Below are 19,474 nucleotides of genomic sequence, written 5' to 3'. Positions count from 1 at the left end.
TTATTTCTTACCTTATCATTCATAATGAGTGGTAATGATTCTTCCCCTGTCCTATTTTTTAAAAATCTTTATGGAGTCATTTTAGGTGCATGTGAACCACAATCTTGGCTTTTTTTTAGGGTGCTCCTTTGAGGCTATACATATTTCATTCCATTCACCTTTCATCATAGGGCAGTCCTTCAGAACCCCTTATTATTTTAGCTGCTTTTTTTTTTTTTGCTTTGGCAAAAATATAAGACCAAGGAGCTGCAAATCTTGTCCTCCTGCTTATTTAAACAGCGTCTGGAAATCTGAAATAATTACCTCCTTTCGTAGTTTTAAAGTTTGGGTTTTCCTTTTAAAGATACACTGATATTGTGCAGCGGAGTTGAAAGGTTTAGGCTGGCAGTGTTGGAAATGCTTAAGTTCCCAAGGCTTTGAAAATGGTGTTTCCTCCATGTTCATCACTGCGTGCTGACCATTATCAATATACAAGGCTGATAGGGTGATTTCAAGTTCAGAACATTATATGGAGATATTCAAGGGAAAGGGTAACAGCTTCCTATGACTTTGCTTAATGCATTTAGCTATAACTGTACATGCAGCAGTGTGTACTAAGTGATTCATATTTGGAAATTAACATAATTATTTTCAATAGTAATTGATATCATCTGTGATTTCAAGAATGAGAGGTTTCAATACAAATAATCTGCCCTCCTAGCAAAGGGAAGAAAAGGAGAACAAGCAAGGAGGGAATATTTCTAAAATGTCCTATCCTTGGAAGTAAATGATCATAATGTGTATCTATCAGTTGGTTTCTTTCAGATGATGTATTCCAAATTGTTTATTGTCATCACTTTAAAACATTAGTATTTTTACTTCTTCATTTAGCCTCCACCATATTACAGATTTTTAAATGGTTTTGAATTAAGGTTTGGTTTTAATTTTGCCCTGAATTCTGATTCATTCCTGCACCCTTCAAATGTATTTCTAATGTTCCTAAGTAAATCATATTTGTGTCACGTGTTGAGCTTATAAGAGCTGATTCAATGAAAGATAAAGATTCAACATTAGCCAGCAGTGGAAAACATTGGTTGAAGGCACATAAAAACATGTGCATCTGTAACAGTTTAATTTTTTTGCCAATTTACTGTTTTAAGCTGCCAAAGTTGGACAACATACTGTAAAATTTCCAGTGCTAAAAAGTGTGAGAGGCAAATGCCAGCTAAAAACATATGTATTATAATAATAATATGAGGGGATATTTAATTTTTATTTATTGCAATTAGAATGCAATTCATCAGCTCTCAGTCAATTTGGTGTTTGCTGTCAGTGTAATCATATAATTATTTTTATTTTCCTCCTTTCTTTCAGAATGTATACACGGAATGAATCCATCTAGAGATGTTCACGGTATGTTAGATTACAAATTATGCTTTTTATAAAATATGCACATTCATATATGTATATATATGATTTTTATCTATGTGTCCTATAAATAACTTATAATACAAATTAACCAAATAAGTAAGGCTTTTTCTTTTGCTGATTCAAAACTACTTAAAAGCTGTTCTCCATATTATAAATGCACAACCATATAAAACATCCCAATGAAACTTTAAATGATACCCTCAGTGTTACAGCGTTTACCACAGGTGCATTCTGCTGTTATTAAATGACTCTATATGACTCTCTGGAAATAAAATTAAAAAAAATAGAGCTTGGCTTCTATCTGTTATAACCTAGTTTATTACCTTCGTTATAGCAATGGCAATGCAAAAGTTTTATGAGCGCAAAATGTTTACTAAGCATCCCTAAATTTGCAAAGGATTAATGTTGAAATTTTCTCAGTTTGCTACTTGCGAGCTGCACAATTGAGTTAGGAAGTTAGAGTGAAATAGTCACACATCAACCCCAGTATCCCATGGAAACAGTCACATGGAGGAAGGATGCAGTGGAAGAACTAAGGAATTAGATTTCAAAAGGGAGATAGATAATCTCAAAGCTCCTCCAGAGGGGAAAAATATGTTTAATCAAATTCCAATGTTGAAAACTGGATGGTGTGTCGAGCAGGTTATCTGCACATACATTAACATGTTACCCTGCCTCAGACTGTCCCCCTTCCTGTGACAGTGGTACAAACTGCGGCAATTTGGTTCAGAACCACTAGCAAAATACATTCTCTGATTTTTATTCTCATTAAAATTGTACTGGAAATAGAAATAATTCTTTCACAAATATTATATTTCTAGAAATGTAATTTTTTTTAGAAACCTCCTCTTTCTCACAGAGGGGAATTTTGATTTTATGAGCATGGCTGAAATTCTAACCCCATCTTTATGCATATTTTATTTTTGAGAGGGTTTTGAAAGAGGAAGAATGTAAAACATTTAGATATTTTCTGAGCCCACCTATAGTTATGTATGTACCTAAAGTTGTAGAAGAAAAACATCAATGAGCTGTTATTGTTTTCCAGGGAAATTATTTTTCTTTCAACTAACCAAATACTACTTCTAAAATTCACTGTGTAAACTACATTCCATCCCTGTTATGAGGCTTTTTGACATTTCCCCTCATGCAGCAAATAGGGAAGAATCTGTCCCATAGCATCCGCCCAACATACCGCTTCTCCTTGTATTTTTATCTTGTATTATGACAAAAGTAAATTTCGGTATTATTCCAGGGCAACACTGGGAGCAAGTGTGGGAACGTTTCCTTTCCTTTCTCTCTTTGAGAGGCAGTGGAAGGAAATTCTAATAGCCGTTGAAATGAGCGGTCTCGGGGAAAAGGAGCTCTTCATTTCGCACATGACGTTACTGAACTTGATAAGCTCCGTAAAAAGCCCTTCACATTCACACTAAGGGGATCCCGGGGCCCCTGAGTTGCGTCCCATGCTGCCTGTTTTCCATTCATTTTATTTCCTCGATAAGGAAGGTGCCTCGGATTTTTGTTTGTTTCTGGTTTTCAAATGTGCCCCCCCCCACACACACACCCCATCCCCACACCCCCGCACAGCGCAGTTGTAGCCCGCGCAGGTCCCGGGAACCCCAAGTGCACCACGACCTGATTTAAACTATATCAGCAAAAGCTCTCCTTGTTATTATCGTCCTTGTCGCCGTTCGCATGCGGGGTGTTTGGTTGAGACTCTCAGCTAAGCAGCGCCCAGGGTGCTGCTCTTGAAAGGCTACCCTTGGCGCATCTCACGCTGTACTTCTCTCTTCTTACTAAGGAAGGTAACTTGAGTCTCGCCGGGAGGCTGCGGCGGAGAGTCCGACCTGCAGCCCCTCGCAGGGTTTAGGGTTTCAAACCGCCCGAGCCCCAGAGGAGCGTTCTCTGACCTTTCTGAGTCGCGGATTACCCCAGTCCGCTCTATCCCCCCGAGTCGGAGCCCATGTTTGCCTCTGCCGCACTCCCAAGCCGCACCCCGCGCCCCCGGGGGGTTCCCCGGGGGATGCACTTGGCCGCGGCCCCCAGGAGCGGTTGGCCGGCTCTGAGGGAGAAGCACTGGCAGCCCAGGCAAGAGGGTGCCTCCGCTCGCCCTGACCTCGCCTCCAGAGCGGCAGCGCCGAGCCCGGGCAGAGGCGCGGCCGCCGGGAGCTTTGGTGACTGTGCAATATTTGGAATTACTCGGCTGACGCGCAGAGCGGACGTTTAGGGTCTTTATACTTGACATGGGCTTCTTCAAAATCATTTTAAAAATAAAAATACAAAGGAGTTTTCCACCCAGACTCCAGACCCAATAAAACAAACAAGACGCAGCTGGGCGCCGGCGGTTCCCGGAGCGTCCTGGGTTCTCCGGAGAGGAGCGAGGATACGGGCCCACCTCGGGGAAAGCGCGGAAGGCAGGAGGGCGCCCGGGACGGCTGCGGCACCCACGGCCTGGGGCGGGCCGACGGTTTCGGGGAGAGACCCCGACGCGGGCCAGTCGGGACCGCGGGACCGCTGCTCGGGGCACACGCGCCCCCAGCTCCGCTGCTCAGCGGCGGGGACAGCGGAGACGGGACGCGACCGCTCAGGCTGGCTTCCGCGGCCGTCTCCTGTCGTTTCTCCCCAAACTAAACTTATTACAAGAGCAGCCCAAAGGCCGCGAGGAGGGCCGGCGGCCGAGCCCGGCGCCGTCGGGGGCGTTCCCGGGCGCGCTGTGCGGCCCACGGGCGCCTGGAGCGGCGAGAGAGGGCGGCTGCTGCCCCCTGGCGTCCGCCCGCGGCCCGCGGCGCCTCCCGCGGGGCCTCGCTGGTCCTGAGGCGGGGGAAGCGGCGTGGGCGCCCGCCACGGCCCTCGCCTCCGTCAGGCCTCAGCCCCGGCGCTCGAGGAGGTCCCTCTCGGCGACGGGCCGCCACCCCCCAGCCGCGCGTCCGCAGCGGAAGGAGGGGCACCGCGGGGGGCGGGAGAGGGGACCCCCCCTTGAGGGAGCTGAAGTTGAGGAGTTGAACTTGAGGGCTCCGTGGGGCAGCCGGGGACGGGCTGCGTGAGGGGACAGTGGGTGAGCGCCCCACCCCGGAGGCTGAGGGATCCCGTGGGGGAGGGACCCCGGAGTGGGAGAGCACGCCAGGGCCGGACCCCGTCCGCCCCACGCAAATGCTTGCGGCGCCGCGGGGCCGGCCGCGGGGTGAAGTTCCCGCCCGTGCGCAAAGCCGGGGTGGGTTCGGCACCCGCGGGCCGCTCGCGCTCGCAGGGGCGGGCAGAGTAGCGGGGGCGGTTTCCGGGGCGCCGGAGGTCGGTGCGGGGCTCGGGTGACGCGGGCCCAGCGGCTGCTTTCAACTTTCCAGTCGCAGGTTCTTTGGGGTCTTCTCTGCCTGGGAAGCCCCTTGGCTCGCCGCTAAGCACACGCAGCCGGCGTGAGGCGCGCTGCGTAATTAAGCCGCAGCCCAGACGCAGCGAATCACACCAATTAAACAAGCCAAAGAGAAAACTAAAAACCCATAAAACGTGTTGTGGAGACCGAGAACCGTCTGGCCTCATTAAACGAATCAGCGCCACTCCGCTGCCATTGCCATCCAGGCCTTGGGGCCGTGCCGAGCCGCTGTCCGGCCGAGCTCTCGGCCCTCCGGCCCCCTCACGCCCGAATTGCAACCACAGCGGGGAAACAGAGGCTCGGCCATGGGCGACCGCGCAGGGCCTGGGGTCGCCCAGGGGTTCTGGCCCCGGTCCCGGGAGCCCCGCGGCGGCCGCTGCATCTCCAGGGCACAAGGGGCGTCTCCCTCTAGCTGGTCTCCAGGCCCGAGTCGCTCCGGGCGCAGCGCGCGTCCCGAGTCCTCCCAGGGCCGGCCGGCCTCCTGTGCCTCCACCTCCTCCTTGGTCTCCGGACCGCGGCCGCCAGTGGCGCCGCTGCGCACTGCAGCCCTGGCGCCCACCGCCGCCCAATCGCGCGCGTGTGTGCGAAGCCGTAGGGCCGCGGTCCGCAGCGGGGCGGGACATCGGGGAGCGTGTGAGCCTGTGCGTGTGTGTGCGTGGATGCTGGAGCGTGGGGCGGCCGCGGACTCTGCACCCCGGCTACGTACAGTAGCGCGCGGTGGCGGCGGGGGCGCGCGGGCCAATTCCAGGAGCCCGCGGCGGCGAGCCGCGCCCTGGCTGATACCGGAAAGGTCTGTGATTGGCCGGCGGCCGCCCCTATGCAAACGAGCTAAGGGAATGGAATTCCTCGGGCCGGGCTTACAGTAAAAGCACGTTCATTTCCAGGCACTCTCATTCATAGAGCCAGCGGGCGCAGGCGGGACGGGCGCCCCGCGGCCGGACCCAGCCAGGGCACCACGCTGCCCGGCCCTGCGCCGGCAGACACCTCCTCCCAGGGCTCCTGGGGACGCTAGAAGACAGTCAACCTTTGCCGCTTCTCCTTGACCTGCGCTGGAGCTTCGATTTTTTTTTTTTCTCTCTTTCTTTCTTACTTTTGAATGAACTGGTTTCTTGGCTCGATGGTTCAACTTCTTTCTTGGCTGTGAACTTTTCCCCGGTCGTTTCCTTTGACAACTGCAGGAGAAAGTGCGCTGTGCTTCGAGGCGAGCCGTGAAGTTACCTTGCGTGGGAGTGTGCGTGGGAGTGTGTGCGTGGGTAACTTGAGCCGCCGCGTCTGTTTCGATCTGCGCTGCGGTGCCTCCTTCCAAGGCCCGCTCCACCTGCTGCGGTTACGCGGTGATCCTGGGTATTGGCGCGTCTGGGCAGTTAACCCGCCGGCGCTGGGGCGACGTTGGAGGAAGATCGTCTCGCTACTGCCCAAGTCCGGGCTGACTCACGGAGTCGATGTAGACAGTGGCTGGCTTCGGAAGAGTGCGTGTCAGCGTGCGTGTGACTCGGCTGCTACTCAGCTGCCAGCAAACCACAGGGTCAGCCACAAACTTAACCAACATCCCCAAACCTGAGTTCTCAGATGTGGAGAGCTGTGCCCTGAGTGTCATCGACTTGGACTTTTTTTTTTTTTCAGATTAGCTTTTCTTTGAAAAGCTGAATTTTCTGAACTGAGCATTTTGCCAGAACTTATTGACAAGTATTTCTAGCCCAGCCCTTCTCCAACTACTGAAGCTGATTTTTCAAGGCTACTTTTTAAAAAATCTGCAGCGAACATTAATGGATTTCTGTTTAAATTCTCTACAGATTGTATTGTAAATATTTTATGAAGTAGAGCATATGTATATATATATTTATATATGTATGTATATATATATATATATGCACATACATTAGTAGCACTCACTACCTTTGGAAGTCGCAGTTCTCGCTTTTGAGGACCGAAGCCAGTTTTTCATGGTAAAAGTGGCGCTGTATATGGAAGACACTCGTGTATTTTGTGTCGTGTTGGTACTTTAGACAAAACTCACCTGGAAAAAAAAAGTGACAGGAGACTACTGGAACTTCCAAATTATGTGTTTGCTGGTCCTTTTGCTCTCTGCATAAATATTTTAGGAAGTGTATGCGAATTTTGCCTCCGGGAACTTTTATAACAGCCTAAGATTGAACTTAAGCTCTCAAAGCAAGGCTCAGAAGAAGATAGCCTCCCTTGGCATTTGACTTTGGATTCTGGTCGCCCACTTTTTAAAGCACTAAGCGGTCGGTTGCTAGGAGCCCTGCTGGCCGGGTCTGAGGCCGGTTGGCATAACTAGAACTTTCCCCCTCCGGGACAGTTGGTAACTTAGTCAGCCCCCTCTCCCAACCCCCCCGCAGCAATAAAGGTCCCTGAACTTGTATGTTGGTCTCCCCGGAGCTGCTTGCTGAAGATCCGCGCCCCTGTCGTCGTCTGGTAGGAGCTGTTTGCAGGATCCTAACTCAATCGGCTTGTTGTGATGCGTATCCCCGTAGATGCCAGCACGAGCCGCCGCTTCACGCCGCCTTCCACCGCGCTGAGCCCCGGCAAGATGAGCGAGGCGCTGCCGCTGGGCGCCCCGGACGCCGGCGCCGGCCTGGCCGGCAAGTTGAGGAGCGGCGACCGCAGCATGGTGGAGGTGCTGGCCGACCACCCTGGCGAGCTGGTGCGCACCGACAGCCCCAACTTCCTCTGCTCTGTGCTGCCCACGCACTGGCGGTGCAACAAGACCCTGCCCATCGCTTTCAAGGTACTCAGCCCGGAGCGGGTGGCGGGAGGACAGGCGGAGGCCAGCCCAGGCCGAGGCGATCCGGGAGGCCAGCGGCCAGGCGGGCGGGGCTGGGCTCTAGAGGGGGGCCGGCCCCTAGTCCAGTCCCTGCGCTCGGGAGATAGGGGATGTTGCGTTGCCGGGGCGACCCTCGAAGGGACCTGCCTCCTTCGGGGAGGGCTGAAAAAAAATCAGGATGCCCCCAAAGATGTCCAGTGAGGGCTGGTCGGGACCTTTCTGGCAGGGGTCCTTCGCTTTGTACAAAGTAGGAAACGTTATAACCCGGCAGGGGTGAGCCTGTCTGCTCCCCTACCTCTGGCTTAACACCCAAACCATTCTGCCTCCCCTTTGATGGAACATCAGGAAATAAAACAGAAATATTGTCATACCTTCGGGTCAGTGAAAATAAACTGACAAGGAAAACTGTCGGGGCCTCCCACCCCCTCTTTAACAGCCCTGTAGACATTAGCATGTCCAAAGTCCACTGTGGGCGTAGTTCAGTTTGCAAAAGTTTTCTGAAGAGTTTTTGCAAGCTTCCAGCCTGCTCCTGCCAGAAGCCGCAAGTAGCGAATCCTGTTTCTTTTCCTGGAACCCTCCTGAACGTTATCGCCGGCTCACTTAGATTAAGCCCAGCCCGAGGCAGCGAAAGGTGACTAGGCTGTCTTTCCTGAGCCGGGGGGGGGTCTAATCCGCCCGCATTTCTGTTTGAGGAGGGGGCGGCGTGGACCCGGCAACTTCAGCTGAGCAGCTCAGAGAGGTCTTCGTTCACTTTCACCCCTGATCTTGCCCTAGCTTTGAGCTGCCTTTAAAAACCTTGGCCTTCAACCGGGATATATAAACAACCCTGGGCGTTTTTTAAACAACCACTCCACCACTCTGGCAGCAAACAGCAGAAATGTAATTTCAGCGGTGGGGATTCCGTTCTTCTGTCTTGGGTGGGTTTAAGAAAGGTCAGGGTTTTTTTGTTTGTTTTTTTTAGTACAATCAGCATAGCCACTTCCTGTTCATTTAAAGGACTAAAGCAGGCAGGTGGGGGGGGAGATCTGAAAAAGTTGACTACTGTTTTTTTTTTCTTTTAAATCTGGTTAAATAATTGTCCTTTTTAAAGGAAGATTAATTTAATATAAGCTTTTTATGGTTCCAGGCCTCGGTTGGATCTTGATATAGTTACAATGAGTAATGTTCGCTCTTTTTCAAAGTAGTCGGAGTTCTTTATTTTTTGAGCTTTATACACCTTCCAAACTGCAATTATGATTTCTAAAACAAAACAAAAAGGGCAGTTGACTATGTCTCTAGAATTGCCTCTTGTTCCACTGAGTTTTCTGCAAGAAAAGAGTTTCTGAGGGGGTGGAAATGAGGATGAGGTGGCCCAGCCTCTGGACTCTGTCCCTTCCCTTCCTCCATGTATGTAGATTTGGGTTGGAGCCCATTTCAATTTTAAATCATCCTAATCCCTTTACATAAACAGATTTACCCCGAAGAGAGGACTCCATGAGAGGGGACCTGACATCATTGGGTCCTGGAGTCACTTTCAGACAAGAACAGAGCAAAGGAGACAGACTGATAATCAGCCAAAAAGGGTCAAACTCAGGAGCCCCGGACACACCGGGGGACTGCATTCTAAGGGGTCTTTGGCTTCCTTTGGGGTAAATCAGGATCTCTTTCTTTTGAATCTCCGTTTTCTGCCAGAAAACCCACACCCAAAACACTGATGGTTAATAGAGAATCTTCAAGAGTTGAAGCAACGTAGATTTTCCAGCCATCACATGAAAATATTTGTTTTCTTCTAAAAGAATAGGGGGGGGGGGAATCATGTAAATGGCTTTTATGAGCCAACAGGGAATTCTTTTCAAGCAGAAATGTTTAATAACCACAGAGATCTCCTTTTAAAAATGGCTTTCGACTGTTTGCTCTTTTTTAAAAATCTAATTTGTTTTACTGAGTGATGGTTTGTAGGCCACTCAAAGATCAAGGTATAGATCTCTTGAAAAAAGTTCAAGTAGGTCTTGAAAACATTTGGGGGAAAAGGAAAGGACAGCGGAGAAATCAGACCACTTGATTAATATCTGTCACCACTTTGGTCCCCACAAAATGAGCTCTTCCTGAGGAAAATCTGCTCATTACATAACTGAAAGAGCAGATGAGATGTTCAGCGAGGGGATAAAATGCAGAGGTTAGGGATAAAAGCAAGCTGAACTTCAGACGTGACTGCATCTGGGTTGAGCACCGTGTCGCTGTCCCCACTGTGTACTATCCACACACCCACCTCCCACGCCGTTCCTACAGAAATTATTACCTTAAAATTTGGATTTTTTAAATAAGCCTCAGACAATCTCTTTAAGAAGTTAATCAGTAGAGAATGATTATATTCCCTGTAATAAGGAGGAAAAAAATGTGAAACAATGATCAAGTCTGATGATATTGATGAGAAGAGTTTAAGTCATTCTTTAAGAGTCTCTGAAATCCTATGTATAAATCCTTTGCTTTGATCTTGGGAACTAAAGGGAGATTTAAAATTATAAATTTTCCTTAAAATAGGTTAAAAAATCATGCTAATTGCTTATCCTGGACTCCAAAATGTACCACCATCCCCTTCTCCCATGGAACACTTTTTTTTTTTCTTAAGGGTAGGAGAGATGTATATTTTTCTATTGTGAAAAATCTTTAATTTGCTATATGTTACCCATTATTTACAGAAGCAGCCTAAAAAACTGTTTGGATGACTTAGGATATATTTTATAGTGCTGTAATATTGTACAGTTTGTTTAGGCCCTGGTATGCCAGAATCCAAAGGCATGAAGTAAACATGCCTTCAGCAAGTTCAGGGGCTTTGGATGCTGATAGTAATAATCTTTCATAAGAAAGAAATAAGTCATGTTTCTGTCAGCGAGAGCACGGTCCCGGCTCTGCATTAAATGTCATCTCCCCTGAATTCTAAGTTCCACTCCACAGCTTTCTTTGAAAACTGGAAAATTAAGGGATTTGAATTAAATGAATTGTAACTGTAATTTCAGCCTAATTAGAGTTGGTTTAAATGCCAGTTTGAACTGTGAACAGGCTAGCCTACAGCAGGGTGGGTAGGTCCATGGATAGGAGGGTTGATATTTTGCCCAACTTCCTGATACTTTAAAAACAGAAGTAAAACAAAATATGATACCCTTTGGCCAACAAGTCCCTTCTTGCCTGTTTGGTCTGTGTTAAAATGTAAATGTTTGTGTTTCCTCACGTATTGCTTATAGCTTTTCATTCCCATTGCTTTGTTTCTTTCTGCTTAAAGTTAGATTATTTTTTTTATTCTCTTCATATTGCCTATCAATGTCAAAAATCTATCAAAGTAGCACACGTGAGTTTTAAATTAAAAAAATTTACCTAGTCTAAGTATGCTTGTTAATAATGAGGTGATATACATTATATTATTTAAGTTAATGTAATTTTCCTAGTTTTAATATTCTCCTCCCCCAGATGGAAAACAGAGAAATTCCTCCAAGCTCAATAAAAGGCCATGTAAATGATGTTTGAGCACCCAGATAGCTTTGATTCCTGCTGGTTTTTTTTTAAAGGGAGGGGTAGGAGTTAAACTAAATTTTTAGTTTCAAATTCCAACCTCAGCAACCTTTTCTTTATTTAGCCACTATGATCGGTTTGCTCTCTATTTGTTTCTAGTCGGTGAAGGTCTCACAAACTTGACAAATTACTGCTGAGGATAGTTTTGGAAAGCTGACAGAGGCACAGGCAGGGAGCACTGTAAGAGGAGCCAGTAAGAAGAAAGTGATTTAGAATATGTTTTAATAGTTATAAGAGTTATTTCTTTGAACCTCTGTACAGAGCCTATCCCAACCATGAGTGATTCAGTTTGAAAACCAGGCGGTTAATCTATTCCCTGAATGTTGGATTAAAATAGAGAAGCCAGGTCATCACAAGGAGGTGGGGATAAGGAAGTAAAATTATGTGTTCAAGGAGGGCATTTCAACACTGTGAGCTAATTTTACAGAGGGAAGTGAAAATCGTCAAAAAAAAAATAAGTGGAAAAATTTATAAGAGACTGAGTTTTTCGGAGCAGAATAAAGCAAGCACATTTTGTGGGACTAGGAAAAAATGGTAACAAAACTAAATAACCGATCAGGGAGATTTATTTCAGTGATGTTTTGAAACAAAAGGAAATTGTCATATTGCGGCTCAATTAAACGGCAACAAACACACTTATAATGGGAACTAAATGCCTAATTAGAGGGTGCTAGGGAAATAAGTAGCTGTGTGTTTTCAAATCTGCTTTATAGAAAACATGTTCAACAATTGTATGGAAAGGATTAGAAAGGAAGATAAAAGTCCAGACCTTGTTTGACAGTGCAAGTTGGATAAAATAGAGGAGGAAAATGCCTACCTATTGCATGAGAATCAATTCTCCTGGTGTGGCCTTGGGGTTGGAAGTATGAGTGTGTCTACCCCTCACAGCCATTTGGTTCCTTTTCCATAAGACTCCTTAGAACCCAAGAACTCAAGCATCGTAATGAATAAAAACAATAGATAGATGGTCATCTGGATGACATGAGGAAGGGGTGATGACTAAGCAGGCGATGAAAATGGGAATTTTGAATAACATGGCTTTGCTATCACACAAGTGGAGCACATGGCAGTCTTATTTACAGACAGAAAAAGAGGGCTGGAAATACAAGTATTAGCAAAAAATCGTGCAACAATCGTTAGGTAAAAATTGGGAGGTGGAAAATAGGGGAAGAGACAATCCCTGTACAATGCTTTTTACTATCATAACTCAAAAAGAGAAGATTATATAATTGGAACAAATAACACAAATTTCACTACTGACGGAGAGGGTGCCATAAGGGGTATCAGAAATGGCAGGACAAGTACAACTTTTGATTTGAAATTCTATGACCAATTGAAAAAAATAGAAACAATGGAAATACAGCTAATAATAAATGTCTAGACCAAGAATAGGATTTCCAGAAAGGTCAAATGATGACCAAGAAAGAAATACTACTGCATGGAGTGTCCTCAAGCCTTGCTCTTCAGAGCATTTTACTTTGAAATTACTGTTTTATTACCTAAGTATCAAAAGTATTTATCAGTTTTCTTCAATAGCCCTGCTGGGAAATCCATTTCTATTCAATTGCATCCATTAAAGGAATTCCTCTTCAAGATTACCTGGGTTGCAGAAAACCTCAGTCATCTATTAGGACGTAGTGAACACATCTCTGGGATTCCCAGATATAAAAAGGCGACATAGTTCTACTCCTGAATTCACAGGAACACATCAAGTGAGGTAGCACCCTCCTTCCTCTGACGTCTGTGGATTTTGTGCTTAGTAATAAGCAAAGGGTACATGTCTGACTTGTTTTTCTTTGTATGTCAGAATTCACTATTAGTGAAAATCAAGATAACAGAAGTGACTAGGAGTTTCCAAAGATGACCTACAAAGGGACAGTTTGTCATTCAACAATCATCAACAGTTCACTTGTAACGCTCAAATTTAATTTTAACAGGAGTAAGTTTAAACACCTAAGAGTAATGTTGGCCCTTTTAGGCCTGTCAGCGGAGCTCTCTGGACAACGAAAGATGGGTTAGGTTATAAACTTACCCAAACAGACATTCTGTTTTTCAAATGTGAAGAATTGGAAAGAGATGCGTGTATTCATGAGAAGGCATTGCTTTTCCAAGTCCCTGCTAGAGTCTTGTTCCAACTGTGCTCTGTGACTTTATGTGGCTTTATTGGGTGAATGTTTCTGATTCAAAAATTTATATTTGTTATGTATGATGGAATTAAAAGTAAATTTTGCCATTAGTAACCTCTTTGTTGTTTTGCTTAACTTGTGATTGATAGATACCCCTGTGCAAATTAAAAAGGGTCACTTAATATACATTTAATTTTAGAACAGTTATTACACAAAATGACATAAACGTTCATGACATTCCTGATGTCTGCGTTTGTCTCTTGACTGGTGTGTAGGTGGTGGCCCTAGGAGATGTTCCAGATGGCACCCTGGTCACTGTCATGGCGGGCAATGATGAAAACTACTCCGCCGAGCTGAGAAATGCCACCGCGGCCATGAAAAACCAGGTGGCAAGGTTCAATGACCTCAGGTTTGTCGGTCGCAGTGGAAGAGGTATGTATCTGTCAAAACTGAACTTGAAACACAAAGTATTTACATGGCAACAAACCCAAATTTCAAAACTTTTAAAAGTTTCTGTGATGGGATTCCTAGAAACACAGTCTTCCTTGTTATTATTGCTACCTCAAGCTTTCCAAAAAAACGTATTTAAAGTGTAATATTTTTAAACAGAATCTAGCTTTACATTTTTGCTTTCTGACTTGGAACATGTAAAACATGAATTGTGAGTTTTCAAGGAAACCCCTCAGCTCTTTACTAACGTGTGAAAATATAAAACTTACCCTCATGGAAAGTAGGATTATGCAACTGGGGTTCTCTCTTTGATAGTGATCAGAAATCTATTGAAACCTTAGGATCCATGTGCTATCTATGACAGAATTTCAAATGATCACTTCTGTTGGGTTGTCGGAAAAAGTCATGCTGCATTTTTGCAACGAAAAACAGAAAAAAATACATCATGACTTTTCCGACAACCCAATAATAATTTTAAGGGATATGTAGTGTATGATTATTATAACATGGTTTCAAATAAGCTTACCTTTTTATGGTAAAATATGAAGAAATAGTGGTGAAACCATTCTTGTTTGGTAAATTTGATGGCAATATGACCTTCCTATTATATATTATTTGGATGCCTTATTGTTATTTGGGAGGAGGGGTACATTTTAGGTAGTAATAATTATTAAAGACCAGATTATCCAGAGGAACTGTTGCATCAGTGCAGTTCTTTGTGTAGTTTTATTATTATTTGGCCATTATCAAAGAATTAGAGTTCTCCTCGTCGTGTTCTCCTCTGGTTTCCAATTATTTTCAAATATTGTGTTTTCTCTGTATTGTAAGAATCTGAGTCATATGTGATAAATGGCAGTAAGTACTAGAAGTTTAATTGAAAGAAATAGCCTCTTTTGGGTTGAAAGTCTCATTTTTGTAATATAGGATTGAGTAAGCTTATGAATGAAAGTTATTTCGAACGTAATAAAAAGACATGATAAATACCTAAATAATAGTAGATGACTCTTGTATTAAAAAAAATAAGAGTACAACCAGTGGACATTTAAAAATGAGAGTAATCATTATAAAAGCATTCAAAAATATAAGAAAGTCTGTGTTCTTAGGGAATTTGATTAGTTGAAGAGGGGAAAGGGGCAAAGGGCAAAGTTGTGTTGATTTTTCTTTTTCTTTCTTTCTTTTTTTGGCTATTGTTTTGCTATCCTAGCTGGAGCATTTCCAAAATAGAATCATAGGTGAGGAAAATTTTAAAAACGTATAACATGATTGAAAATATATGTTCATAGGACTATGTTAATAATAGGGTAATGCAAAGAAAATTATATCCACTTATTGAAAGCATGAGTGATGCTACAAGGTATAAAAGCATAAGTCATTAAATGGGTTCATGTTATATTAAAAGTCCCCGCCTTTCAGTAAATGGAATTCACATTATGATTCAGAGATGTGTGTTTAGAAAACATCTTAAGGCTTCGGATGAGTAGCTGGCAGAGTGGGTGAGAAGCCAGTAAAAAACAGAGGCCCCACCTCCTGATCCATGCCTACTGGCCTCGCTAACAAGCTTAATACATTTCTGGTAGATTTCTACTAGTAGGAACTGATGGCTGAGTATCATTTGAGTTGCCTTTCCAGAGAAAGTAATATTATTAGAGTACACATCCGTGTGTGTCTTATGTGTCAGGTTTTGGTTATAAAAGTTGTGGAAACTATTTAGTGGCCAATGCCAGTGACATTGTCCCATACAAGGTTCAGTTGTGGCTTTCTGGCAATGCGCAGTAAATCAGTTTGATTCTAAAGAATGAGATTTTGAAAGCAGCATGCTTCCTTTTCTGGCGTCCAGGGCTGGTCTCTGGTCTCATTGGCCATTTCTGTTTTGAGTGGGTGACTAATGGGTGCTTGTGTTTACTTGGATAACAGAGAACTGTTTCCTCAAGGTGTGGATTGTTTGCATTTGGCTGCCTGATTCATGCCAGCATGCCCTTGAGTTTGCATAAAACCCCAAAAATAAAATAGCTGCAACCAAGGTTGGGCTGTGTTCTGATAACCTGGAACGAGAAAATGAATTGAAACATCGTAAATTGACAATATCTGTTTTGAATGGTCTCTGCTTCCCATGAGTGATAATTAGGAATCCAAAATACAGGAACCTCAATTGACCATTCGGCCCAGTTACAGTTACTGTGTATATTGTTGGTCTTCAGTGATTTTTTTTTTGTCAGTACTATGAGACAAAATGAGCTTTCCAAAGGCCCCGTTTGACTCTGTCTCATAATTTCTCTTCATAGTCGTAAAATACAACTTGATTCTACCCTTTCAAGTGTAAGTGTCAACATCAAAGCCTGCCAGGTTTTTTGTTTGTTTGTTTTTTGGGTTTTTTTTTTCTTTTTGCAATTTGCTCCCCATTATGAAGAGAGCCAATGATTCTCACTAATTTTGACAATTAGTCTCCATCTTCCTCACTGAGTCTTGTCCTTTAAAAGTTTCACTATGCTTTATTAAGTGGTCTTACGGTTATTTTCTATTTCATTTTCTGGTTTTGAAAATGGGCCTAAAAACATGCCATTGGCATCAACACACCACACAGTGGCCGAGAAGGTCCTGGCTCATCCAGACATTTCCATGCAATTACACATTCTGTCAAAAGGTCCGATGGATTCTCAGAGGGGCCCGGAGCTCAGTTCCAAGTGAAGGGGAGAAAAAGAAACTCCCTTTACTTTTACCAGTGGCCCATCGGTGGGGATTGTAAAGCCTCGTAGCAATTGCCGGAGGTTGAGCATGGAAGGGATTTTTCTCTGTTCTACAAAACTGATCTGTTTGGGTGCTGGCCGATTTCCAGGATCACAGCTCCTCCTAACCTCAAGTTCAGCCCGCAACTGGGAAAACCTGCCAGTCCGGCTTTTACGGCCTGGCTGACAACACTGTCCCTTAAAAAATATTGGTGAAGCTTTCAGCAGTCTGCACCTTCTTCCTTTCCCTCCCTTCCCTCCTTTTTCTCCTCGTCAGTTTTCAATCTTGTTCAGGGTAAATCTGACCCTTCGCATTTTCTCCCTCTGATTCGGTGTCTCCGCGTCCGGTGAGCGCTCCTTTACAATGGAAGGAGGGATAGCAGCTCCCAGGAGAAGAGAGGCTGTGCTGAGCACACAGGCCGTTGTTCAGAACCACTCACACTTAACCTCATGTTCGGGGCTTCCCCCCCCCCCAGCCCCCCCTTACCTCCAGAAAATGGAAGTTCAGGATCAAAAGAAATTCTCTTTGACGAGGTTCATTAGCAGTTTACATTCGGTTTACATCAGCAGTGGAGGCAGGTGCTACTGATATTTTCAGTTGCAAGAAAGTGTATCATGGCTTCAGCTGAGTGACATTTAAGAAATTTTAGCAGCGAGATCTATGACTGCTTTCGTCCCTGTTGGAGTACTTAATCAATTGGAAAGGATTTGATCAATCAGGGAGTACGGCTTTAAGTTAATTCATTTTAGAACCAAAGAGGAAATCTCCCAGACAGTATCATCAACCACATCGTAAGTAAAGGAGGAGACTCCACTGCACAGGTCCTAATTTTTCTAAGAATATGGTTTTTAATCTTTTGGTAACATTATAGATCATTTTGAAAAATCCTTGGGAAGCCTTCTCCCAAAGGAAAAAAAAATGCACACGTGCACTTACACACACAGGTTCATGTACAACTTCAGATCCCAGGGCTGCTGAAGTTCATTGACGAACCTCTGGGGATACATGGACCTCCAAGCCAAGAATCTGTGAATTTGGAAGTTTGCCTTGACCATGGAGTGGCAGCCTAGTGCTGTGCTGCACGGTAGATAACTGGAAAAATACACAAATAAGGGAACAAGTGAGGCAGACGTTCTTTTTGTACCCTGTGCTGTGTTGGTTACCCTCGGTTTATCACAGCCTGAATCTGGTTGGTATATTTTGGGAAGTAGATCCCATTCAAACTGCTGGTCCAGACCTTCGAAAGGCCACCAGGTGTGTGCCTGCATGGAGCCCCTTGCAAAGGAAGAGGGCCCATTTTTTGTCATTGAGAGGACAGCCTCTTCTCTAATCACTTCCTGGGCCCCTGGCTGCAGAGCTGCAGTGCGAATTCCACAACCAGCCCCGGGAGGCCACGTGTCCTTCGGTCTCCTACGACGGGGTTTAATTTCTTGGTGGAATCTGTGTTTATGTCGACCTTCCTGGCAACTTTAATCTTGCCCACTTTCAAAATAGTACCCTTTCCCAATGCTTTTACAAAATGAAATTCCTTCATTATGTTCTTGCTGCGGATGTCTTCCCAGACATAATATTTACCCATCACAATCTGGGTTACTGCCTATTTGTGTAATGTTCCTTACTTAAGGCATTTTCATTCTTGTTATTTTACATTATTTGGGGAACTGTATGGGAAGGTTGCCCTTCAGATGAGTGAAAGACTGGCTGAGATGAAGAGAAGGTACATTTAGAAAAGGATAAACTATGCTGGTATTCTAAATGAAAAGAGACATGTCTTTATGGAGTGGTTATTACTGAGAAATGGTCTGAATGACTCACAGTATTATCATAGGATCCAAGTCATTCTCTAGTCCATCACAGACTCACATAATAAGGGAAGGAAAAATTCATCTGACAACCCCAGATTGTTTCATGGATAACATACAAGATGATAAGGTGGCAATTCGATCTCCTGGAGACAATACAAGGAAAACGTGGGTTGTATTAAACTCCACTTCCCCATTTCCCCCCCACCCCCCCTTTCTTTTTCGGGTGTGATTGATCTGCACTTTAAAATAATATGTATATACTGAAATCAGTTTTTAGACTTCAGTGTGGACAAATATGGATGGAAAAAGACCCAGCCTCTGATACTCCCAGCCTCAGCCCCTAGCGAACAATTCTTTTAGATGCCAGATCGAAAGCTAGTATCCATGATCTGATGGAGAATTCATCTCTACAGACCAGGCGTCTCCTTCTGTTTTACATTTGCCAATAAAAGAGGAACAACACTTTCTTAAGGCCAGTGGCTCCCCACCCGCTGCCACCACCCCAGCAGTCCCTATCCCCTTAATACCTTGGCAGGGACCAGGGGGAAAAGCGTTCTTGAGAACGGCTTGGGCCTAGAACACAGTTTTATACTTTATCCCTTCATGGTTTTCCTGCTGATTTTATGAAGTGCCAGGCATCGCTGAGGGTGTCAGACAGCTTTTGAAAATTGAGGTTACTTGTATGAACAGTATTTTAGAGTTGATGGGCAGAAGCTAGACTTCTGTCTCCACGGCCCCCCACCCACCACCCCTTCCTTGCCAGACGGCTTGCGTTTGGTTGAGGCAGTTCTTTTTTGGTGGGGACAGAAGGCCATCCATCAGAAAGTGTCTCCGAGAGAAATAATGGTTGAGTGATTTTTAGAGCTTCCTGTTTCAGCAGCAAGCATTAGAGACATAAACAGTGATCGGGCCAACGGCCGCAAGGCTGCTCTGGTTCTAATAAATCAGTTTTGTATTTTCTTTTTGTGCTGGTTGGCGAGGGGCAAGAGAGGGTGGAGAAGGCTAGTTATGGAAGAACATCTTGTGTGTTTCTTTTTATTTTTTTTTTATTTTTAAAGAAAAAATGACTTGTTGAAAAGAGAGATAGTGTCCTGTCTGATGACTGTTTTCTTTCTGCTGCTGATTGTAACACTCGTTCAGAGCAGTCAAGGGATGTTTATGAATAGCCGTGTACTGTCAATATGGAGAGGTTATGTGGTTTTGAAGGATCTGTTGGACTTTCAGCCGGCGGGTGCGTGTGTGTGTGTGTGTGTGTGTGTGTGTG

General features: G+C 44.9%; 1 protein-coding gene across 2 annotated transcripts in view; it reads left to right on the top strand.

Annotated features, from left to right (window-relative positions):
• The window catches only part of RUNX1 (RUNX family transcription factor 1), a 237,856-nt gene that overhangs the window by 140,229 nt on the left and 78,153 nt on the right, over nt 1-19,474 (top strand). For both annotated transcript variants that reach the window (XM_019658651.1, XM_019658650.1), the window contains exons 3-5: nt 1,354-1,392; nt 7,270-7,523; nt 13,507-13,663. In XM_019658651.1, coding sequence (XP_019514196.1) covers nt 1,354-1,392; nt 7,270-7,523; nt 13,507-13,663 — 450 coding nt within the window. The remainder of the gene's footprint in view (nt 1-1,353; nt 1,393-7,269; nt 7,524-13,506; nt 13,664-19,474) is intronic.

The sequence above is a fragment of the Hipposideros armiger genome, unplaced genomic scaffold (genome assembly GCF_001890085.2).
Source record: "Hipposideros armiger isolate ML-2016 unplaced genomic scaffold, ASM189008v1 scaffold_285, whole genome shotgun sequence".
Taxonomy (NCBI): Eukaryota; Metazoa; Chordata; class Mammalia; order Chiroptera; family Hipposideridae; genus Hipposideros; species Hipposideros armiger.
Note: the sequence above shows the minus strand (reverse complement) of the source record. Positions and strands in the feature narration are given on the sequence as shown.